General features: G+C 35.0%; 1 protein-coding gene across 2 annotated transcripts in view; it reads left to right on the top strand.

The window, feature by feature from the left end:
• LOC150108985 (uncharacterized) overlaps positions 1-26,916 on the top strand; it is a 275,662-nt gene that overhangs the window by 150,617 nt on the left and 98,129 nt on the right. For both annotated transcript variants that reach the window (XM_090411204.1, XM_090411197.1), the window contains 3 exons: positions 3,862-3,976; positions 4,195-4,270; positions 20,838-20,946. In XM_090411204.1, the coding sequence (XP_090267330.1) occupies positions 3,862-3,976; positions 4,195-4,270; positions 20,838-20,946 (300 nt within the window). The remainder of the gene's footprint in view (positions 1-3,861; positions 3,977-4,194; positions 4,271-20,837; positions 20,947-26,916) is intronic.

Raw genomic sequence — 26,916 nt, 5'->3', positions numbered from 1 at the left:
CCAAATATTCTATTAAAATTGAATCCACATTAATCCAGTAACTACCCCTTACCAACTTTTACTCTTCCTTCTATCCACTAGGCTCTATAATTTGCATTCTCTCAATCTGTCTTAATATTCCACATTCCAGAGACCAACTTAATCATCTCAGAACCCTCTCCAACATCTCATCATCATCCTTTTGAAAACATGGCAACCAAATCTGTCACAGTAATCCATATGCAGACGGATTAAAGCCTTGTACAATGGAATCAAAACATCCAAACAATGTTCTCTGCATCATTCTCATAATCTGCTGTGTTGTCCTCACAATTATAGCAAAATGTCCATGAAATTTCAAGTCCCTATTCACCACCCATCACTCTCAGATCTTTCATCTCCTTCATCTGCTCTACAATATCCCTACCGATCCTATACTCTGCATCATCCCATCTTTGCTTCCCAAATTTTAAAACTTTACACTTTGCAACATTAAACTGACATCCCCACATCCTTGCCCATTCAGACTGTCTATTTAAGTCCTCTTGCAAAGCTCCAACATCTGCTCTACTTCTCATAATTCTCCCCAACTTTTCATCATCTGCAAACAACTGTATATCACTATTAAAGCCCTTTCCAATGTCGTTACATACAAATTAAACAACAGTGGCCCCAAAACAGATCTGTGGGACACGCTACTAGTGGCTTTCTTCTTCTTCTTCTGGGATATCACTTCCCCATACACAACCTGCTGATACCTATTAGACAGCCAATCTCCATTCCAGCATACTAATCTAATATCCAACCAAATCTGTTCCAATTTAACTACTAGTTTTTCATACTGCAATCTATCGAAAGTTTTTGCACAATCTAAATATACTATTGTATATGCATCTCCCTTGTCCAGTGTAATTCATTCATTACCTTGTTATGATAAGTAAACAGATTTCTAAAGCACGATCTTCCTTTAGCAAGCCAATGCTATCCATTAAAGAGAATTCTACTATCCACCCAATTCTGAATCCTTGTCTTTATTAGCTTCTCCAACACTTTTGATCAGAATTCCAAACAAGCAGATTGACCTATAATTTGAAGCTTTAATCTGATACCACATTTTATGGAGCAGAACAATTTTGCCATCTTTCCACTCCTTTGGAATTTGGACTGATCTAAGACTCATGTTAAAAATGTAAGTTAAAGTTGTTAACTTCCTGGAACATTCCCTCAGGACATGTGGTGATATACCAAGTCCCATGGCCTAGTTGACATGAAGTTTACTCAATTCCTCATATACCTCCTCTTCATTCACTATCACTGGTTCCCCCCCCCCCCCCCCATTCCCACTATTCTCAAATTCTGCATTATGTTATAATCACAAGGATGGTATATTTTAATGAACTGCTCATTACAATATCCTCTTCAGTATTTCATCATTTTCCCATTATCAATGACCAACATCATCCTCTTTTAATCATTCTTCCTTCTACTGGCCACATATTGAAAAAAGCTCCCTAGGATTTCTTTTAGTGTTATTTTCTAACTTCTGCTCATACCACAGTTTTGCTACCCTTACTAAGTGAGTCACCTTCCTTGCTTGCTCTTTGTACTCCTCATATAACTGATTATCAACACTCATCTTGTGCCACTTCTACAATGCCTGTTTCTTCCAAATTGCATGATTCACCTCTTTATTCATCCATTTTATACCTCCCTTAGTTAATCTCCTGAAATTTGGAATACACTCAGTCATTGCCTCTGCAAGATACTTCCTGATATCAATTCATGATATCACTGCAATTAGTCTCCTGAGTTTATCATAATCACCCACCTTATAGTTCCACATATATCATTTTCTCATGAAAATCCTGATATGGGTGGCCACTAACATGAGCCAAGATCACTTCATAGTTAACTGGAGGAAGATGTGACACTTCCTTTACAACAATATCTTTTGATGAGATAATCAAAACTTCAAGAAATGTATTCTCTTTGGTTCCAAATGCTGTCTTTCCATTCCAGTCTATATTACCATAATTGAAATTGCCCATAATTATCACCCTTTTTTTGTTAGCCAGACCAATTTGCCTAACCTTCTACATTACCATGTCTATAACAGCATCATTCTAAACATTTTATCCTGTTTGCCTCCACTTTACACCATACTGCTTCAAAAAACTACTGTCACTATTTACTTCTTGCATCTTCACCTTAGATGGAACTACTCTGCCATCATCAATAACACTTCTCCTCCCTTTTTTTGCCTTGTCTGTCTTCAAAAAAAAGACTACATATCCCTCCATCTCTATTCCTGTCAGAATGTCATCCTTGTTCAATATGGTTGAACAAGAATGAAATGTTGAACAAGTTCAACCTTGTTCAACAATTTTGGATGAATGAGCTCTATCAGTGCTACAATTTCATTCTCCTTGTTTCAAATACTTCTAGCATTTGTAAATACACACACACACACTAGTTCATTTCTGTTTCTATAACAGGTCCCACTAACCCCACTTCTCCCATATGACACCTCCACACTCCTCCTCCTCCCCGTTCATTCCTGATATTACACACCTCCCCAGACCTAAAATGTCATCCCCCATCCTTGACTATCTTAATCCTTTCTTTCATACTCACACATCCACCCCTGAAAACTGTCATCTGCACTTTTCACGCAGTGTCTCCCTGCCTGCCCTGACCTCCCCTGTCTCCTTGTCTACTCTGTGTCCCTTCTCTCTCATTCTCTTTACTCATGCTACTCGCCTCTCCATTCACAAACTTGCCTACCTTACTCTCCATCTCTTCCACCACATCTCTTGCTTCCTTGGTCTTACATTCTCCTCCACATTATCTAGCTCTCACCCTTAAGTGACACCTAAAAGAAAAACTTGAGGTATCCAGATGTAACTTACCATATAACTTATAATGTAAAACTATTTCCATAACTATTTAATGTCAAATCACTTGTTGCAGGAAACATAAGTGAGGGAATGATGCAGTTTATACAGTCTGGTGGATAGGAGGAGAAAGAGTGATATGATAGAGAACGTAGGTAAGGGGTTCTTATTAGATTAATGCTGAAGTGATTTTTAATAGCCTGGTGGGAAATGGAAGAGAACAAGAAGTCATCCCCTGGAAACTATCAGGAGGGTGTGAGCAAATGTGTGAGTAGTTTTTTTTCATGGAGAGCGGTGAATGTTTGGAATGTATTGCCTGAGAGTGTTGTGTCTGCATAGAATGTGAATGTATTTAAGATACATTATGATGAGGAGTATGATAGAGGGACCGCTCATGATGAGTCTTTGATTCCTCATGGGATAAGGTTTTGACTTTCTGAGAATAATAATAATATAGGAGGGGATGAGTGTTTATTGGCCCAATGAAATCACACAGAATTTTGCAAAAAACTGTAAGGGAGTTTATCTACAATTTTCAAGGTGGCCTATCACAACCTTGTTGCAGAAAGGGTCAAAAATTATAGCTGGGTCATTGAATGTATCATTAATTTCTATAAAATTGACAGTTATCCTATTGAATAATTTTAGAATTTTATCATTCAAAAACAAAGTATTAGGAGGCTCAATGAATTAGAGTACAGAGACAAATGAATCTGTATGATATTGTGAAATCACAAATTTATACTATAGAAATGAGAAAAGGGATGGTTGAAGAAAAATGAATATTTTGCAGAATTTACTTAGTACAACTATTGTTGCTGCTATAGCTATCAGTTTTATGTATTGATTGGTTTTATGGACTTTCTTTAGCCCAGTAGTAGAAATAATTGTCAGTGTCACACATAGATAATTTCTTACATTAGGTAGAATGAATTTTCAACTATACTTCTATTAATAAAAAACTTAAAGTAGAAACATAATATTTCAGAGTTGCGGTCATGTATTTTAACACATCCAGATCTGCAGAACAAAACAAGGGTTCTTGTTATGGAAGATGGACTATTTTATGCTGGTTTTCTGATTGCCATTCAAGCTCCTGATGTGTGAGTATTTAGCAGTTACTCTAATAATTTTTATAAATGATAAAAATGTTAATTGAAAATTTAGAATTTGTGTCATTTTCCTTTAATTGACATACAGTTTGGCTACACTCATGATGCCCAAAGATAAAAAGATATTTTTATTTAACTGAATCAATTTTAAATTGAAAATATGTATACATTATATATCTCCTGAAATATTTTAATTTTTGCTATTTAAGGTATGGAATTAATCTGGATGGTGAAAGAGCTCACAGACCTCACATCTTTTCTCAAGAAGAAATTTTGAATGCAGCTGTAAGTTGTTCTCACTTTTGTTAAACTTTTGTTTTGTATTTTGCAAAGATTGTTTCTAGTCATTCTGTCTAAATCACTTTTAATAGTTATTTATGCTATAATTAGTGTTATCATTCAAATTTTCCTCCTCCCAAATGTTAACATTTATGTTAAATGCCGAGTTCCATTGTTTCTTGCACTGAGATGTGTGATCTCCCAGAATTCTTAAGTTATGTACAAGAATTATTATTTTTGTTTTTTAATACAGACAGCTGATATTTTAACTTACTATTATCAGTGCATACTCTCAGTGCACTATTCTGGATATTATGACAATTTCCCATCAACAACTATTTTCCAAATTGGTCTATAATTTTTCCGATTTCTGATTTGATCAGTTCACTTTTGAAATAAGTCTAGCTGCATTAACACACGTGTATATATTGGCTTCCTTTTGGTCTTTTCATACCATTTTTCTCTCTTTCCCCTGTCTTTGAGCTGATACTTAAACAGCTTGGTCAGAGGAGTACTATCATTCTCTTGTAGCTTCTTGTAAACAGACCAATATCCTATCCTGATTCAGTAAACCAGTTTGCCTAACATTTCCTTATCATCATATATATTGATTCAATATTCTGTTAAATGTCTCATACTGCCTTGCTCCACCTCACAATACTGCCTCAAAATCAATGCATACAGGTCTTTCTCCCCCCCCCCTAAAAAAAAAAAAAAAAAGGATATCAGAAAGTGGTGATTCTTTGTGTATGAGGTCCAATCAATTTGTCCACTCTCAGATGATGTAATAATGGGGAGGGGAGGGAGAGAGAATAACAAATCAAATTTCAAAATGACAGTATGGAATATTCCTTATGACTAATTTTTTTTTTAGATCTGATAGGAATTCGAATTGACATATATTGGAAGGTTATGGTTATATACTACATATCCCAGTGTATTCTTTGATATGTAATATCATGAAAGTGTGACCTGACATTACAACAATGAAGTTGAAAAAATCTTTCCAATTCACATTGTCAGTTAACAACTGGAATCATTGCCAGTAGTATTACAGTGGTGATGAAGAGATTAGTTTTAAAAACCTTATTTTACAGTACCTCCTCCCTTTGTAATGAAAAAGTTTGATGCTCCCTGCCTCCCTTTTCATAAAATAATGAATACAAATATTTATCATAATTATTATGAATGAATGAGAGGATATAGATCTCTTGTGATGAGTCCTTTGGTTCCATGGGGATTATATATTAATCATTAGATTACTATTATAATAATGGAATTAACTCACGTCAATTATTCTTTATTCGTAGAATTTTCACTTGAGTATCACAGACATCATACAGGTACAAGGCTAATTAAATAATAACTGTTATATTCACAAAGCTCTACCTAAATAGTTAAGGTAATTATAATAATTTAAATAAATAAATTTATTTAAATTATTATTATTTATTTATTTATTTTTATTTTAATTATTTAATTATTCAATTATCATAATTAAAAAAATGTCATACCAAACGGTTTTTAATGCTTCCCGTGATAGATTGAAACACAAGTTTGATTCACTGGTGAGCCACCCCAAATGTAGCAATACTGTCATTGATACAGATAGAATAGTGATCAACGTATCAGGCCGCCCACTGACAGACAGCGAACATTTCATTCTGTCAAAAGGGCATAATTTTGCCGTTGCTCTGAATAAAATACCCATAATAGACTTTTTCCATAATAGTATAGACAGAGGTATTCGATCCTTACCCCAAAAAATAGCTAACAGAAGAAGATCCAAGTGTGCAAAAATTCTTTTTAACGCCAAGTCTCTGTGGCCGAACCTATCGTATGCTGGACAAAAAGCACTGAATTCGCTAAAAAATAACAAGACCTAATTATTATGAAAGCTGACAAAGTCATCCAAGACAGAAGAGAATACGAGAGAAAAATATCACTGTTACTCCGCGATTATTCGACTTATAGGCTCCTCATTTCAGATCCTACTGGTAGTCAAATAAAAAAGCTTAATGCCCTTATAGAAAAAATATCAATATGAGATGAAGATAAAAAGAAAACACTAAAGACCTGCTTTGGGTGCCCACCGAGATTATATGGTCTTCCAAAAATACATAAGCCAGGAATTCCATTAAGACCGGTTGTAGACTGTACAGGTTGTTCCACTTACAAAATATCAAAATTTCTGTCAAATTTACTCACTTCTTCAACTAGAAGAACTGCTACATATATAAAAATTCTGTGGACTTCAGAAATAAAATTTCAGATCTGCATCTAGACGATTCGGAGATTATGATTAGTCTAGATGTTGTTTCGCTATTTATGAATGTTCCGTTGGTGGACAGCATAGAATTACTACACCAAGAATTTCCTCCAGACATTGTCAAATTATTTGAATTTGTAATAAAGTCCAGTTATTTTTCCTTCAAAAACCAGTTATACCAAAGTCATACCAACAAATCGAAGGGACAGCAATGGGCAATCCAATATCTCCTGCTATTGCCAACTACTTCATGGAGCATTTCGAACAGTGTATCTTTAACAGAATTACACCCAGACCTAACATTTGGTTCAGATATGTGGACGACATTTTTGCCATATGGAAGGGCACCTCAGAAGAACTACAACTGTTTCTCTCAAAAATTAATGCACTTCATCCAAGGATCCAGTTCACCCTAGAAGTAGAAGTAAATAAGCAGTTAACATTTCTAGACTCTTGATTCTTCGCCAACCACATGGTTATCTACAATTCACAGTCTATAGGAAAGAGACTCATATAGGTCAGTACATCCATGCTGAATCACATCACCATCCCAGCCAAAAGGCAGGTACTATAAAAATACTAGTTCATAGAGCCCACTCCTTTTGTTCTTCAGAAGAACTTTTACAAAAAGAATTACAGTATATTAATTCCTCCTTCATATCCAATGGCTATAAGAAGTCCTTCATAAAAAGAGCTTTAAGTAGTCATGCTACAGCATCCTCTTCAAGTACAGAAGAACCTACACGTATACCTATCCCCTATATACAAGGGGTTAGTGAATGCATAGCTGAGGCGCTAAAACCACTAAATATCTGTGTGGCTTTTCGACCGGTCAGAAAAATCTCCTCCACTTTCCTAATGTCTCCAAAGGACAAGCTCCCACATCTCAGCTATCCAGGTGTCTACCAGATTCCCTGCTCGTGTGGATTATCATATTTTGGACAAACAGGATGATCTGCTCAGGTCCGGTTAGAAGAACACCAGTCGTACATCCAGTACCTTGAACCCGAACAGTCTAGAATTGCAGAACAAGACAAAAGTCATTCACAAACGTCGGTTCCTAATGGAATGGCTATACAAAGAAACATGTGAAACATTACTTCACTCCCCTAACCTAAACAGATCCGATGGTTTACGTCTCCCCCCCCCCATGGGAGATAGTACTTTATAAAGCAGCAAATCTTTCCTAACATATAATTTTATACACATATATATGTATTAAAAAAAAAGGGAGGGGAATTTTTTTTTTAAATTATGATAAATGAATAATTAAATAATTAAAATAAATAAATAAATAAATAATAATAATAATTTAAATAAAGTTAGGAAATTTAACCTTAGCTACTTAGGTGGCGCTTTGTGAATATAACAGTTATTGTTTAATTAGCCTTGTATCTGTACTGATGATGCCTGTGATACTCAGGTGAAAATTCTACGAATAAAGAATAATTGACGTGAGTTAATTCCGTTATTATAATAGTTAGTAATATGTCTACTCACGGTATTTCCTTACTGAAACTTATTAATCATTAGAGTAATAATAATAATAATCAGGAAAGACAATATATAGTGTTTCCTGTGAAGACTACAGTATGATTAGATATTATATTTCTGTCTTCTAAGACACTTCTTACTATATCAATCCACCTAGATCTTGGTCTTCCTCTCAGTCTTTTTCCTGTCATTCAAGCAAATAACACTTCTTTTGCTAACCTTTCCTCACCAATTTCATTTAAGTGGCCATACCACCTAAGATTAGAATGCTAATAACACATTCCTGACACATCAGGAATTTGTGGGCATATACATGTGGGCTTATGGCAAACTGAACATACGAAAGACCCATCTGCTTGCCTTGTAACTAAAAGTATTCAAGAAGGCTAGAGCTCCTTCTTTTTCTTCTTCCACTTTAGGAAATGTAAAAAGTTATATAGTTATATAGTTACATAGTTCACTTTCACTTCCACTTTAGGAAATGTAAAAAGTTATATAGTTACAGAGCTTGTGGGCCATGTGGCCAAATGGCAAAGACATCATCTATATACCTCAACCATACTTTGGGTTTGAGGAAGGGATGGCCCGAATTAAGTCCTAAAGATTCAAATAATTCCATGTATAAGTTTGCAATGGTGGTGAAAGTGGGGAGCCCATTGCTACACCTTTAATTTGTTTAAAGAGCTGGCTGTTCCACTAAAATACCCTGATTTAAGGGAGTGCTTAGAGTTTGCAAATGTCGGTGGGGGGGGGGGGTCGACAGGTGAGTTAATGTATCATCTACCTGAACGAGTTGCCCGAGTTTGTACTACGTACTTGGACTACGTGCATTAGCTCACGCTAGTAGTTGCTGATACTTTTATAGTTTACTATACTATATTCAGCATGAAACTCTCTGATTCCAATCTTTGAGTTTCTTATTCGGTTTTAAAACAATGTGGGATTTAATGTCCCCTTAATTTAAATAAAGGTTTATATCACCGAAATGAAGCCTATTGGCTCTTTATATTTAAGTAATCTACTGGAACATTTGTAAAAAGGATAGTACATCAAAGCTTACTAAGCAATTATTCTCCTTTAACTGTTTTGTATAGTGGTTTTAAAGTATGTGGAGTTTTTTCATGTAAGGTAGTGTCTTGCTGATGCATTTGTTGAGTTTGGATGCCAAGTGTTATAGGTGGGACAATTTATGCCATTCACAATGGGGTGCAACAGGACTCCAGGTTTATGGACCTGTAAAGTCTTGGTGTATGTAGATAAAATTTTTTTAGTTTGGAGAGTTTCAGTTGACCAACTTGTAATGCTTTCTAGCAGACTTAAAGTTTTGTTTTTAATTCATAACTGTAGGGTTTGATTTTAATTTTACAATAGGTAATTTGACGTATCAGATAACAATTCTTTCAGTTTATCACTATTTACTATTTTTTGATTTAGTTTTAAATTTTTCAGAGCTTCTTTTTTTCTGTTGGAGATGTTGCTTTTTGGAGGGCTTGCATTTTTAAGTAACAGTGGCTTCTAATCAACATCTGCATCAACTGATGGAAGCTTTTTGATGGTGAATTTGATGTTTGCCATGATATTATGTGCAAGAATAACAAGAAAATTTCTTCACATTGTGAATCACCGTGTCAGATTATAAACTTTCAGAGAATGAAATCAAAATTCTAAGCAAAGGGTTTAATTTTGCTATTGCTTCAGTAAAAATTCCATGTGCACAGATAATGGCAAACTTTAAATTTGCCAATTGAAGTAGACATCATTGAGCATTTCTGGTTGAATATCATCTATTCCAACTGCCTTTCCACATTTCAGGTTTTTTGATAGCTTTTCTAATTCAGATATTGACATGTATTCCTGATTGCATTCCTGTTGAGTATTTTTAGCACCATGCCATCACTGCTTGTCGCTGTTTTTCTTGAATAATATTTGTGTATTTGAGTCTAGAGATCATCTCTAAAAGCTGCTCAACTTTGATTTGTTTTAAAACTATTACACACACACTTCTTTTCAGTATGAAATTCAGTTTTATCCTGCTGAGCACTTCTTAATTTCAAATACTATGTATATTCTTGTGTCCTGAACTAGTGTGAAAATATCACTATCAGCAATATCGTAGTCGATGAGACTTTTCTTATTTCTTGCATCTTCTCTTCATGTGTTATGCATATTTTTATGTTGGAACATAATGTTAGTAATAATTAGTCTATGACCTGAACAGAAATCCAGTAGGTACTTGCTATTATTATCAGCTTTGCTGTTTTCTCCACAAATTTGAGAAATCTTTTTCATTTTGTCTGGTAATAATTTCCTACTATGCTGTTTAATTCTCAAACAAGGAACAACTTTTCCTTTTTCATTATATCAGCTGCCATCTCTAATGTTTCAAAATATTCCTCCACTTCTTGCTTAGCAGAACCTTTAGTGGAATCATTGGCACAAATAAATGTCGCTGTCCAGTTCCCCCATTCTGATATTTCTCACATCACTCTACTTGATATTGCATGCTGTAGCCACTTCTTTTCTCTGATTGTTATTGCCTGAATATAACATCTGTTTGTTGCTTAGCAAAATCTCACCTGATTTTATATTCTTTGTTTCAGTAAAACCTATTATGTCAATTTGGTACTTATTCAATGCTTCTGCTAGTGCTATTTCTTTTCCTTTGATGCTTCTTATGTTGATGGTGCCAATGAGTTGGGAAATTGTTTAAGTAGCCGACTTTTCATTGATAAAAACAATGGAGGGGTGGGGGGAGCTTGTTTAACTGGGCAACACACACCAGTCAGCATGAAATTCTTTCATGTCGTACCATCATTTTACTTTACGATTTAAGATAATCATCATCATACGTATCAAGGATTTAGGCCTAGCATGGCCTGTTCCGGCTTTAGAAGTCATCGTTGAATCGTTTAAGAGGACGTCCTGGTTTTCTTTTTCCTAATGGCTTGTACTTTAAGGCTTGTTTTGGTAGTCTTTCTGTTTTCATTCTTTGAACGTGTTCCATCCATTTATGTTTATATTTTTTAATTTTTTCTATTACTGGTTCTTGGTTTAATTTTTTCATAATATCTTCATTTCTTTTGTGATCAAATAGGGTATACTTTGCAGTTTTTCTCATAAACTTCATTTCTGCTGTTGTTAATCTTTGTTTGTCTTTTTGTTTTATTGTCCAGATTTCGCTTCCATACATTAAGACCGCCTTAATGTATGGAAGCGAATAGGGCTAATGTATTGTATACTTTTAGCCTGGTTTGTTTTTGAACTAGGTTTGGTTTAAATATAGAGTTAATTACACCTGTTATTTTTAAATATTTTGCAATTTTTACGTTTATATCTTTTTCATTTTCATATGTGATCATACATCCTAGGTAGTTAAATGAATTCACCTGTTTAAGATAATAAGAATGCAATTTACCAATATACAAAAATTAAAATATACAATATTAAAAATTAAAAATTAACCAATATACAAAATGATGGTACAACACGAAAATTTCAAGCTGGCTGGAGTGTTGCCTGGTTAAACAAGGCCCTCGTTGTTTTCTCCAGGGAACCAGAGCGAACAGCGAAAAGTCAGCTACTGGAACAAATCTGAAAGCACACCTCAACTCAACATCACGAGAGTTAAAGATCGGTACTATCAACATAAGAAGCCTGAATGGCAAGAAATGGAGCTAGCTGAGGAATTAGATAAGTACCAGATCGACATAATAGGGGTGACTGAAACTAAAAAGGCAAAAACTGGTGAGATCTTTCTGAGCAATAAATACAAAATATTATATTCAGGCAATGACAATCAAGGAAAAGAAGGGGTAGCCATAGTATTCAACACTAAATACGAAGCTAATCTTCTTCAATGGCAGGTGGTCTCATGTAGAGAGTGATGTGGGCAAATATGAGAATGGGGAACTGGACAATGAGACTTATTTGTGCCTATGGTCCCACAGAAGGCTCTACTAAGATAGTAGAGCCTTCTGTGGGATAATTCCTCCACTTCTCGAACTGGAGGAATTTTTTGAGGCTCTAGAGAAAGCTACTACACAATGAAAAAGGGAAAGTTGGTCCTTGTTGGGGATCTAAATAGCAGAGTGGGAAAATATTTTGGGAAAATTTGGAGAAAAGAGCAAAGTTAATAATAATAGCAAATACCTGTTGGATTTCTGCTCAAGACATTATTATTATTATTATTATTAACCCCCGACTTGGACTGCTTATTGTTAACACAATGTTCCAACATAACAATGTGCACAAATTCACATGGAGAGAAGAGGCAAGGAATAAGAACAGTCTTGTTGACTATGATATTGTTGATAGTGATGTTTTCTCCTCTGGTGCAGGACACCAGAGTATACAGAGGATTTGAAATCGGAAGAAGCGATCACTATTTAGTCTTGAGCAGAATAAAATTGAATTTCATATTGAAAAGAATGACATGTAAGAAAGTTTTAAAGCGAATAAAAGTTGAGCAGATCTCAGATGTGGACTATAGACGATACACAAACATTACTGAAGAAAAAATGAAAGAGTTTGTGAACAAAAACCAAACCATGGAGATTCAGTGACAAACCTTGAAGAAAACCCTGATTGTTTCAGCCAGAGAGGCATGTGGTGAGGTTGTCTGCAAGGATAGAAAAATCAGAACTCCATGGTGGATACACGAAGTTAAAGAGGCAGTGAAGGAAAAGAAAAAAGCATATCAAAAGTTCCTGGTAAATAAATCAGCTTGTGCACTTAGAGAATACAGAGACAAATGTAAGAAAGCTAAACACTTTGTAAAACTAGCTAAGCAAAAGTCATGGGAGGACTTTGGCAAGAACATAGAAATTAAATATCAAGAAGGTTGTAAGATATTCTGGAGATTGTTGAAGAAGTTTAGAAATGGAGGAAAGAATGCTGTAAAAGGAGTTAGAGATGATAAAGGTGACATGAAAATGGGAGAAAAAGATATCCTTGAAGTATGGAGTAATTACTTCGAAAAATTGCTAAATGAAACAAGCAGTGATAGTACAGTGGTAAAAAACATTCACCAGTCATACAGTCAGGAATACGTATCCATACTTGAAATAGAAAAAGGCATCAAAGGCTTGAAATGTGGAAAGGCGGAGTAGATGATATTTGACCAGAAATGCTGAAGTATGGTTGTATAAAAATCTTACAGTGACTGCACTGCATAGTTCAGAAGGCCTGGACAGAGTGATGAATTCCTGATGATTGTAGTAGAGCTCTCATAGTACCCATATATATAAAAAGGGAAATAAAACTGATGTGAGAATTCCAGAGGTATTTTCCTACTGAGTGTTCTGGGCAAGATTTATGCCAGTATACTTGAGAAATGGGTTGAGAAGAATTGTGGAAGTAAAGCTGGATTCAGGGCAAATAGAGACTGTCAGGATCCGATCTTCACTTTACGACAAATAGTTGAGAAAGCATGGAAATATAACAAAGATCTGTATTTAAGTTTTGTCGATCTGGAAAAGGCATATGACAAGGTGCTGAGAGAGAAGCTATTCAATACGCTACAGTTATATGGTGTCAAGGGCATTATATCAAGCAATACTTAGTCTTTATTTGAGCTGCAAGCCAGCAGTTAGAATTGAAGGAAGTACAGGAAGATGGGTTAATGTTAAATCTGGTGTGAGACAAGGATGTACATTATCGCTTCTGTTATTCATTATCTATATGGATCACATTATGGAGGAAAGTGGTATTAAACATGATATCAGAATTGGAGATGTTAATGTCAGCTCTTTGCTTTATGTGGACGATGTTATACTTTTAAATAAATCCACTACAAGTCTGCAAGATTCCCTGACTAAATTGAATAACTGTTGTAATAGATATAGTATGAAGGTCAGCAATAAAAAAATCAAAGACAATGAAAATAAGTAGAATCATGTGATTTTCTTTTCTTGACTACTCGTATAATAAACTATAACACTTTTTATGAATGTTAGTCAAGTGAGTTTTAATTTTTCGTCCTACTTGTTTCAACGATTTTTGCTATCGGCATCTTCAAGGATACAATTGGTAAGCGATATGGGTAACAGACTAGTGTTTAACTGACAGTTCTAATTCATACAAAATTAGTATTGTGCGAGACAATGCACGAGTCTCGGGAACATGATTTATTTGTTACGAGACATAATGTAATTGGTGTGAAAGTTAATTTCTTTGATGTTTAGTGATCTGACTAAAGTTTTCCAAATTTCTGTAGGATTAGCCCTTGATTCTTATTTAATTTTCTTGTTGAACGGGCGACCATAGCAGCCTCCTTGAAGGTTCTGGAATGGTAGTTTTCTTCTATATAGGGCATATGACTCTTATCCCACTCAGTAAGATGGTTCGTAGAGGCAAAGTGGGAAGAAAGGCCTGAAATATCTTGTCTGTTGTTTCTAACATAGCCTATGTGCTCCTTCTGTCTCGTTTCAAAGCTTTCTAGAAGTCTGATCAACGTAACTAACACCACAGGAGCAAGGTATATTATATACTCCAGAGTACTTGTAGAAAGGATGAGGGTCTTTCGGTGATCTTAAAAATTTCCGAATAGTATTGACCGGCTTGAATGCGACTCTAATATTGTGTGGTTTTAGAAGGATAGCCAATTTTTTGGAAATGCTGCTGACAAATGGAATAGTTATAGTACTGATGTATTGAGTGTCATCACGTTGTCTTTGTGGTATATCCGAAAAGAGAATCTTGTTGCAGAATCTTTTAGGATTACCATTTAAGGATAGCTCTCTGGATATTGTAGTTAATTCTTTTTGTAAGTCATCCTGGTCTGTGGTGTACTGTATAGCTCTTTTCTTAAGCATATGGATAATGCTAAGTTTCTGGGATTTATGATGTGATGAGTTGAAATGGAGGATGTCCAGTATTCGTAAGTTTTCTATACACAGACAGGTTGATACTGTTATTGGTTTATTTCTTTATTAGGATGTCTAGGAATGGAAGTTTTTCATCTTTTTCAATTTCTAATGTGAATTTGATGGAATGGTCGAAACTATTGATTTGGTTGAGATAATCCATTAGTTCTTCTTTCGTATGATTCCAAATGATAAAGATGTCATCTACATATTTGTACCAAGTTTTCGGTTTTGGGGTTATTTGAGATAAGATTTTATCCTCTAGGGCTTCCATGAATAAGTCAGCACAAGAAGGAGAGAGGGGGCTACCCATGGCTAATCCAGTAAGTTGTTTGTAGACTGTTTTTTGGCAAACAAAATAGTTCGAAGTTAAACAATGATTGAACAAAGTAGTGATGTTTCTTGGGAACAAGTTGTCTAAGATGTTGATGACTTCCACAACTGGAATGTTTGTAAAGAGAGATGTGACGTCAAGGCTTGCTAATATATCATCTTCAGAGATAGGGATGTTTTTTAATTTTTCAATAAAATGTTGTGAGTTTTTGATATAATTATCCGAGTTGTGAATGTGTTGTTGTAAAATCTTGGCTAGATATTTAGACAGTTGGTCATTACCCAGACTGGTTTCGACCTTTATTGAGTTCTCGTCAGTGGGAGCCAGACCTAAAAAATGCCAAGTTTAACGTAATACAGAGCTTATAAATTTTGCCTAACAAGTTGCTGCAAGGTGCTTTAACTTCATTAAATATAAATCTCAGGATGAGAGTAAGATGTAGAAAGTTTTTTACCTTGGGTATATACTATGTTAATGATACCAAGCAATTTAATAAGCTAGGTTTTTAATCCTTTTTCCCAAGTAAGCAAACAGACAAGAAAGTCAAGTTTGCGCCTGCATGTAGTGTAGGTCTGGGGCAACTCGTTGCAAAGGTGGAGTAAGATCCGATCACTTTCGAAAGTGATCGGAACTTACTCCACCTTTGATATGTCGACGATGTTTTCAAAACATCGTCGACATATCTAAGCCATATCTAGGCATGTCGCTCGAAATGTTCCTTATAAAAGTTAGCAATAGTGGGGGGATAATGGCGAGCCCATGGCTATGCATTCTTTTTGTAGGTAGACAGTGTTTTTCCATACAAAATAACCAGAATAATACATGTGCCAAGAGCATAGTGATATCTGGAAGGAATTTGTTCTGTAAAAGAAGGATTGTGTCATTGATTGGGACATTCGTAAAGAGGGTAGAGACGTCAAAACTGAATAATATATCATCTTTCTTTAATGTAATGTCTTTGATTATGTTTATGAAGTGTTGTGTGTTTCTGATATAGGAGGGGGAATGACCTACCAACTCTTTGAGTGTTGCTTCTAATTTCTTGGCTAGGTGATAATTCGGGTTTGTTATTGTTTTCTTATAATTTATATTTAAAATGTTGGCGGTTCCTAAACGTATTTTATATCTTATGGTATTTGGGATGAATCTTAAACCTCTTTTGATATTACAGATATTTCAGTATTCACAGCTATACAAGAAATGTAAATATACCTTCGACTATCGGCTGGAGTGGTGTGTTTTGTTTGTATATCTTTGGTAGACCATAAATTTATATAATTAAATTGTATTTAATTATATAAATTAAATATAATTTATATTTAAAATGTTGGCGGTTCCTAAACGTATTTTATCTCTTATGGTATTTGGGATGAATCTCAAGCCTCTTTTGATATTACAGATATTTCAGTATGCACAGATATACAAGAAATGTAAATATACCTTCGACTATCGGCTGGAGTGATGTGTTTTGTTTGTGTATCTTTGGTAGACCATAAATTCTCGGGGGGGGGGGGGGGGAGCAAGCGTAGCGCGGATAATTTTTTTTACTGTATCTTCAGGCCATGTAGTAATTGATTTAAGTAGTTTTTCTGTTTTCTTTTTTCTTCTATTGGTTGGGCCATGGTTAACCAGTTGGTATGTACTATTGTCCGAGACTAGTAGACTTTTTTTTTCTTTTCTAAATATGTGGTTCGGTTTAGAATAACGGTGGCACTTTCTTTATCGGCTCTAGTTATTATGATGTTTGTATTTGATTTTAATGATTTCACCACTGTTAATTAGTGTTTCTTTAAGTTGCTTGTTATTGTTTTCGTATAATTTATATTTTAAATGTTGGCGGTTCCTAAATGTATTTTATCTGCTATGGTATTTGGGATGAATCTTAAGCCTCTTTCGATATTACAGATATTTCAGTATGTACATATCTGAGTTACATTTCAGATATACAAGAAATGTAACTCAGCTTGTCCTTGTATAGTCTGTATATATTCCAGATGATGACCTTAATATGAAGGTCAAAACGTCGGGAAATTAAAATAGTTATTTATAACACTGTTGTTGTAAAGTCCATAATTTCAAAAAATGAATGCTGATCACCGTGCAACACTGAAAGAAAGGATTCTGATACTTCATGGAGATTTGACCCACAAGCGATGCAATCAATACAGTAAGTTGAAGATTCGTGTTTCTGGTTTGATCAATCGACTGGCATTTTTAAAACATTGTAGGGACAGCAACATCATTCCGAATTGCATCAAACTAAAGAGAAAATTTACCTCAACAAAGATGCAACGAATATACCACTGCATGGAGAAAGCATTACTCAGAGAACACATCCACACTTCTAGAAAAAACTTGGCTGTTACTCAAAACCAGATACAAAATATGCTAACCACTCAGCCAGCCTGTCTAGCTGAGTGGTTAGCATATCCGCTCTCCAGCCATAAGGCTGCGGGTTCGAATCCCACCATGGGCATGGATGTTTGTGATTGTCTCGGGAGATATCAGTAGTAGTCGTGGTCGGCAGTAGATTGCATTGGTGTAGTTGCGGTCAGTGGTGGAGACAGAGCTGTAGAGCATGTGTCTTCCCTCGATGAGTCTTTGGATTCCCTGGAAGTGTCTAATAATAATAATAAAAATGTAAAATCTGAACTTTCAAGTTACTTGAACGCAGATATTTGGACTATCCTTGAAAAGATTATGGACAACACAGTGAACCATTTCCTTCAAACTAAGAAAGAAAATCTCATATCCAAATTTCATAGACTAAAAGATCGACAAAACCAACTGACATGTTTGAATTTCCCCACAGTGCACGTTAACAACCAATCAGAAGCAAGAAACAACAGGAACCACCAATCGTCTGCAGGTAACAGTAACGTAGTTAACCTATCCAACCATGCCTTAAACAAAGATGAACTCTCACTACTTAGAAAAGGTCTAAATTTTGACGTAGCATCCAGATCGATGAACAAACTGGATTTTATTTGTAATACTGAAAGAGGCTTAATATTCATCCCAAATGCCATAGCAAATAAAATATGTTTAGAAACGCCAACATTTTAAATATAAATCATAAGAAAACAATAACAAGCAACTTGACGAAACACAAATTAAAAGCGGTGAAATCATTAAAATCAAATCCGAACATCGTAATAACTAGAGCTGATAAAGGAAGTGCCTCCGTTATTCTAAACCAAACCACATATTTAGAAAAACATGAATCTGCTAGTCTTGGATAATAGTACATACCAACTTGTTAACTACGACCCAACCAATAGAATAAAAAAGAAAACAGAGAACCTACTTAAATCAATTACAACAAGGCCCGAAGATACAGTCAAAAAATTACTTCTGCACTACACTCGCTACTCCAAGAATTTATGGTCTATCAAAGATACACAAACAAAACGCATCACTCCAGCCAATAGTCGAAGGTATAGACAGCCCGAATTATCACCTGGCCAAGAAATTAGCGGCAACACTCAAGGAGTTGGTAGGTCATTCCCCACAACACTTCATGAACATAATCAAAGACATTACATTAAAGAAAGATGATTTATTAGTCAGTTTTGACATTTCTGCCCTCTTTATGAATGTCCCAATCAATAACACAATCCTTCTTTTACAGAACAAATTCCCTACAGATAACACGGCACTCTTTGCACATGTATTATTCTGGTTATTTTGTATGGCGAAACGCTGTCTATCTACAAAAAGAATGCATAGCCATGGGCTTGCCATTATCCCCCACTATTGCTAACTTTTATAAGGAACATTTCAAGCAACATGCTCTAGATTCCTCTCCTTTAAAACCCAAAAGTCTGGCTTAGATATCTTGACGATGTTTTCATGATCTGGCCCCATGGCCACTAGATACTTTCCTTAGCCACCTAAACAAACAACACAAACGCATGCAGTTCAAAATTGAGATTGAAAAACAGAACACACTTCCGTTTCTAGATACACTTGTCACAAGTCTTTCCTTCACTGCTTACTGGAAACCAACACATATGGGCCTATATATACACATAAACGCCTACCACCACCACCACCACCCAACGCAAAAACTAGGTGTCATTAATACTCTAAAAAAACAGGGTTTTGAAGAACTACTCCAATGAACAAGCACTGAAAGATGAATTTAAAGTTATCAGCAATACTTTTCTAAAAAATGGTTACAGCCAAAACACTATTAACAAAATTCTCTGCAAGACCTCAACAAAAACATAGATAAACCAGACTACAATAAAACTATAACCATTCCTTACATTAAAGGTACATCAGATAAAATAAACAGAATACTACAGAAATACAACCTGAAAGCCACCTTTAAACCTCCTGCAAAAAAAAGCTTACTCAACTCATCCAAAGACCCACTCCCTCCGCTGGCCCACCCTGGAGTATACCATATTTATTGCACCTGTGATCTACCATATATAGGAGAAACAGGACACACAATTCCTATCAGACAAAAGGAACATAAAAGACACATTAAATATAATAACTATGGTGAAGCTGGCCTTTCTGATCATGCTCTGAACACTTTACATAGAATTGACTGGAAAAGCACCAGTTGTTTACATCACACCAAAACATGGTATGAATGCAAATTTAAGGAAGCCTGTGAGATTCTTATCAACCACCTGAATCTGAACAATAATGATGGTCTAAAAATCACAAGCATATGGAAGGCACATATTCTACCCACAGAACCTTTCTCCCTAAGAGCTAACTATAAACAGGGCTGTAGATAAAGGAACGAGTGGAATTCATTGCCTGACTTAGTTGTGAGCTCTTCGTCTGTAAATGAATTCAAGAAAAGATATGACAGACATTGTTTTGCTCGTTTGGGTCTCCTGCGATGAGTCTACTGACTCCATGGTGATACCGGTAATAATAATAATAATAACACTGTTGTAAAGTCCATAATTTCTAAAATGAATGTATCATTCAGTAAAGTCCATAATTTCTAAAATGCATTGTATCATTCATCCACATACCAAGATCTGTTAAGAATTGCCTAGGTAGAGTGTGAATTATTGGATGGATTATCAGAAACCTAGCTAGGAAGAGAAAAAAAATCAAGAACCTAGATTAGGACTGTTTAGTGAACTAACCAAAAACTTCAGAAGCAGTCTCCATGTGATAACCAATAAACCAATACAAAGCCATTCTTTTTTCTCCCACTCCTTTTTTATTACCATAATGCTATCCTGGAAAGAAATATCTTCTATCAGCACTCATAGCCAAAGTGAGCTACCCATCTCTTAGTCCCTTATAAAATTTAGCCAGATCAACCATTCTGAGAATATAACATCATCATCATCATCGAATTCCTGCCATGTACCCTCAAGGGGTGTATGGGATAATGTACAAAATAAAAAATGATGGTACAACATAACAAAAAGAATATAACATGGCTTTGCTAACTCCAGATAAGTTGTCATTAATAGAATCTTTAACAATCTGGTAATCATGTTATATGCTGCATAACAGTGTTTTTGCTGGCACTCATTTATTTGCATCTTGATTTTATGAATAAGTTCTCATTTTATAAATTAAAATACTTCTTTTTGTTGTGATTATTGTTATTTTTTATATACATAATAGATTTTAGAAGTAAAGCCAACTTCCATTCAGCAGTTACCGGAAGGAACAAGAATTTGTGCTTATTGGAGTCAGCAGTATCGCTGCCTCTATCCTGGCACAGTAAAAAAAGGTAGGAATCTCTCTTATTTATTTTATTGAAAATTTAACATTTTATTCATTTATTTTGTGTTCATTTGAACAAGCAGTGTAAAATTCAGCATGTATATATATATATATATATATATATCTATCTCTATATAATATAAAAAGATAAGCCGAAATTTGATATGTTTTTATGTCATGTTTTTTGTCTCTTCATTGTTTTGAAATGTCCAACAATGTGTTTGCCTTCATGAGATAACAATTTGTTATTTTGTTTAAAAATATATATGATATATCATTTCAGGATTACAGCAATCAAACTCATTGTCGACCATTAGAACAGTACGTGTCAGTATTCATTACTGAAATTAGCATAATGCGCATGCCATGACTGATTATATAGTAAATATTTTATTTCATTTTGTGATTTTAAATAATTAAATAATTATTTAAAAAATAATTGTGAGGTTCATAAAGAACCAGCCTACTAGCCCGGAACTCAGGGGGTTGGACGCCGTAGGTGCCAGTGGGGCAGAGTCCCTCTAGCATATATATATATATATATATATATATAAAGTCAGATTTAATTATAATTTCATAATTTGGCACATTGAATAGCAGTAACATCAATATAGTGATATCAATATATGTTCACCCAATGGTAGATTTGTCAGCTGGTGAGTAGCTGCAGACAAAATAAAATATATTTTAATAAAAAAAAATTTCTAAACAAATTTTTTTTTTTTAACTTTAAGAAAACATGAGGATATGCATAATATAAAAGGGCCATTCTAGTAACAAAAATTAATATAAGACATATTTTCAAAAAAAAAAACAAAAATCAATGTTTTTCCTGTTTTTCCTATTCATATTATTTATTGACTGATTTCTCCTTTTTGGAATGGTTTTCATACAAAGGAAATGTTCTCAAACAATGATACAACATCATTCATTGTGTTCTGGAATTTCTGTTGACTTATTCAGCCATATAACTAAAAATGGGAGAGGTCTTTCTGGGTGAGTACCTTTTTTTTTATTGCAAGCATGAGTTTGCATAATTTGTTGAGCCCTGACTGTATCCTTTTTCAAACGAGCTGTTGACCTGCCTGTGGGCATACCTACAGATGATCAGTGATTTTAATTGCATCACATTTGAGAGTGTGAGCCTTGAACATCTGTGTTTTATATATATATTTTTTCGAAATATACAGTATATTTTTTATTTATTTATTTATTTTTTTGCTGTGATGTGAAACATTTATGAAGATTTTCAACTGAAGGTGAGTTAGCCAGTTATGTATGAAGATGGCAGAATCTTCTCCTCTTGCATAACAACAAAGAAATATAACTAACTAAAGAATACATGCATTAACCAAAAAAAAAAAAAAAAAAAATTACAGAGACATGATTAATTGTCATAACATGTCCTAGTATCAAAATTAGGTTTATATAAGCCAGGAGACTTGGTCATAACAAGTCATTGGGCTTTATATATATATATAATGATAAACATTTAAAAAAACACGAATTATTTTTATTTCTATATTCTTTGATTTATTCATTTATATGTTCATTTATTGTGTTAATTCCACACATAAAATGTTGTATAACCTGTAGTACATTTAATGTCATTATCACTAGAGGTTGATGATAAAGTAAAGGAGTATTTCATTGAGAGATAGTTGGTGGGCTGAAATGAGATATCATTATCTGAATTGTCCTCTCCATGTAGGTTACCTCTTTATGGTGGAGAGTGCCTTCTAATATGCTGCTGGTCCTTTTCATTCTTCCCGTTTTTCTGTATTTTATTTTTCTTCCTGTATTCTTGCTCTACATATCCTAATTCTTTGTTTCCTTTCCTATTCTCCAGACCACCATCATTCATATCCAATGTCTCCACCATGTTTGCTGTATGGTATACATTCCCTGCTGTGGGCAAGTCTTGATGGCCATGTCAGAATCATTTGGGTAATGTTTTAGCAAGTCTCCCTTTTCATGTTTTAGGAACAATGCTCAAGGCCTGCCACAGTGCTGTTATGGCATCCAGAATATCCCTGGCATTCTACCTCAAAGTGCATATATTGCTTGCTAGATGGAGGGTATTCATGTGTGGCCCATCGTGGGTGGGATCTATAATGCCAAACCAAAATCTCTTTAAGCATGAATTCTTCATTCTCAATTTTTTTAGGACCTACACAAGGTGCTACCCAAGTCCAGATGTAGATAATACATCATCTGATATCAAAAAGAAGAAACAGAAAATATCTGATGTACATGTTAAAGTACCAGCATTTCTCATCATCCATGCAACTAGTGAATAGGGAGGATGCCATCCTTCTTTATCCAAAAGATATCTCTAGAATATCATAGAACAGTAGGGAACACAATTATGCTAATAATAATAATAACACCTCATAATATACTTGGTTATTCTAGAGGAATTATATCAGAATGGAATCTCTTTAATCTTCCATATGAGGACAAATGTGCATAGCTTAAAGACCAAGAGCTAGTAGCTATAATAGATAATGGTGGTGGTCTGGTTCTGACCAGGAATAGCATTCATACTTTTTTGACACATCTAAGCCTCTAAAATCTGTAAAAATGAAATATTGTTGGGATCTACATCTCTAATCAACTTCAATGCTTTAAATGTCAGAAATATGTGGATAGGTTTATGTGTTCGTCACACATGTTGAATTGTATTTGAACAGTATTGATGCGTTTATTTTTTAGAAAATAACTATTTATTAACTTAAAAGCTAATATTTCGCTGGTATTATATCCAGCATCTTCAGAGCACACAAACAAAGTTTGTTACAAATGCGAGACAACCACAATCTGGTGTAACAGTGGGGCTAGTATATGTAATTGCAGTGTGCAACACAAGACTAAAGTCACTAATAAGGTGCCATCTAAGTTTAAAAAAAAAAAAAAAAAACAGTAGTCCAAAGTTTTGAAAAAAAAAATATTAATTTGATCTTAGGATGACTGTCTCCCAAATCTTTGGTAGATTTATACAGCCATACTTGTTAAGGTTTGGAGTATATTTTAAGGCTTCTGTTGATTCCAGGAACAACCTCTCTGACTTGTAGAAGCTTCTGTGCAGTACTTTTGTTTTTTTTTAAATTGATCCTGTGTGCTGGGGTATCCAAAGCATGGTCTGCCAGACCCGACTTGCCATAGCGAAAGTGTCGGATATATTTTTTGTGTTCACTGAGGCGGATGTCCACAGTTCTTCCTGTCTGTCCGTAGTAGGCTTGATGGCAAGAACAGGGCACTTCATAGACTCCTGGATGTGATAAAGGAGTGCATTCGTCCTTAGGTGAATGGATGAGAGTTGCTAATTTCACATAAGGTTTAAATACGGTGTACAGTTGGTGTTTGTTAAGCACCCTAGATATCTTTTCAGAGGTGCCTTTAATGTATGGGATGGTGATAGTTTTGTTGTAGTCTTCTATGGAGATAGAGGGGATTTCTAGGTAGCATTTAGTATGTTATCTATCTTATGGGGATTATAACCGTTGGTTAAGAAGGTGTGACGTGGGTGAGAAAGTTCAGCAGTGAGAGCAATGTCATTGGAACAGATTGCTCTAGTTCTATGGGTTAGTGTTTTTAAGATACTATATTGTTGAGAGGGGTGATGGTGTGATTGTTTGTGTAAATGCCGTCATTGTGAACTTATCATCAGTAACCTTAATCAAAGAAGCCACGAGTGCATTAAGTCGTGGACACAATTTTGCCATTACTCCCAAAGAAGTTCTAAAAACCAAAATAATGGCTTCTGTTGAACGTGGAATATACGACCTGCCTCCAGCAACAGCCAATAATATTAGGTTAGACGTGGCTAATATCCTAATCCATTCTAAGCCTCCCAAAAATAATATCCCACATAAAGAAATAATGGCTCTAAAAGAGCTATGCAATAATAACCACATTACAATAACCAAATCAGACAAAGGAAACACACCTGTAGTAATGGATACAACAGAATATGAAAGGAAAATGCACACACTTCTCCAAGACCGGTCAACATATCTAATTATAGATCGAGATCCCACCAACTCACAAAAGAATAAGGTGTGCATGTTATTGAACAAAATCACTTCCTGGCCAAAAGAAACAGTCAACAAACTCAAATCCTTTCACATTAAAACACCCAGAATATATGGAGCTCCAAAAATTCACAAACAAGGTACACCTTTATGCCCTATTGTAGATAGTATAAACAGTCCTACATATAAACTAGCTGAACATTTAGCCAAACTACTAGCCACTTGCGCAAACAATTCTCCCTCTTTTGTTAAAAATTCTACCCACCTAAAAAGTATTTTAGAAAACCACACCTTAAATAGTTCAGATGTAATGGTGAGTTTGATATCCCCTCATTATTCACTATTGTACTATTCACTAATGACTGAAACACTTAACTAACTAAATTCACAATTTCCCCTACATATATTTCAGCTATTTATATTCACAGTACAGGCAGGTTATTTTACATGGAAAGGGAAAATATACAAACAATTAGATGGGACAGCTATGGGATCCCCCCCCTTTCTCTCCCCCCCAGCCAACTTCTACATAGAACATCTGGAAAAGCTAGCTATCAACACAGCACTCTCAAACCTAGTCTCTAGCTACGCTATAGTGATGATGTGTTTGCTATTTGGCCACATGGTCCAGACACATTGAATACATTTTTAGTGCATCTAAATAGCCAGCACCCTAAAATCCACTTTACAATGGAACTAGAAGCCAATGACTGCCTGCCCTTCCTGGACACTCTGATCACATGTCTTCCAGAAGGTTCCTTATCATTTTCTGTTTATAGAAAACCTACACGTACAGGGAGATATTTACAAACAATCACACCATCACCCCTCTCAACAATATGGTATCTTAAAAACACTAACCCATAGAGCGAGAGCAATCTGTTCCAATGACATTGCTCTCACTGCTGAACTTTCTCACCTGCATCACACCTTCCTAACCAATGGCTATAATCCCCATAAGATAGATAAAATACTAAATGCTACCTAGAAATCCCCACTATCTACCACAGAAGACCACAACAAAACTATCACCATCCCATACATTAAAGGCATATCTGAAAAGATATCTAGGGTGCTTAAAAAACACCAACTGCGCACTGTATTTAAACTTTATGTGAAACTGGCAACTCTCATCCGTTCACCTAAGGACAGATTCACTCCTTTATCACATCCAGGAGTCTATGAAGTGCTCTTAAATCTTATGAAGTATTTAACATTTAAGATTTAAATCTTAAATAGACTTACAAAATCTATCAAATGGCCTGTTCATATCATCGAGCCTACTACGGACAACAGGAAGAACTGTGGACATCTGCCTCAGTGAACACAAAAAATATATCCGGCACTTTCGCTATGGCAAGTCGGGTCTGGCAGACCATGCTTTGGATACCCCAGCACACAGGATCAATTGGAAAAAAACAAAAGTGCTGCACAGAAGCTTCTACAAGTCAGAGAGGTTATTCCTGGAATCAACAGAAGCCTTAAAACATACTCCAAACCATAACAAGTATGGCTGTATAAATCTACCAAAGATTTGGGAGACAGTCATTCTAAGACCAAATTAATATATATTTTTTATTTATTTTTATTTTTTTCAAAACTTTGGACTATTTTTTTTTTTTTAAACTTAGATGGCACCTTATTAGGACTTGAGTCTTGTGTTGCACGCTGCAATTAGTTATACTAGCCCCACTGTTACACCGGATTGTGGTTGTCTCGCATTTGTAACAAACTTTGTTTGTGTGCTCTGAAGATGCTGGATATAACACCAGTGAAATATTAGCTTTTAAGTTAATAAATAGTTATTTTCTTATCAATCTGTGTTCGCATCAATACTGTTTAAATACAATTCAACACGTCAGAAATATGAGCATGCCATATATGGCATGAGCACATACAAAAATACAAAAGGTTCAGACATTTCCACACGCACACACAAAAGA

This window comes from Typopeltis vanoorti, chromosome 2 (assembly GCF_054136105.1).
Source record: "Typopeltis vanoorti isolate ZY-2024b chromosome 2, IOZ_Tvanoo_1.0, whole genome shotgun sequence".
In the NCBI taxonomy this organism is placed as follows: Eukaryota; Metazoa; Arthropoda; class Arachnida; order Uropygi; family Thelyphonidae; genus Typopeltis; species Typopeltis vanoorti.
Note: the sequence above shows the minus strand (reverse complement) of the source record. Positions and strands in the feature narration are given on the sequence as shown.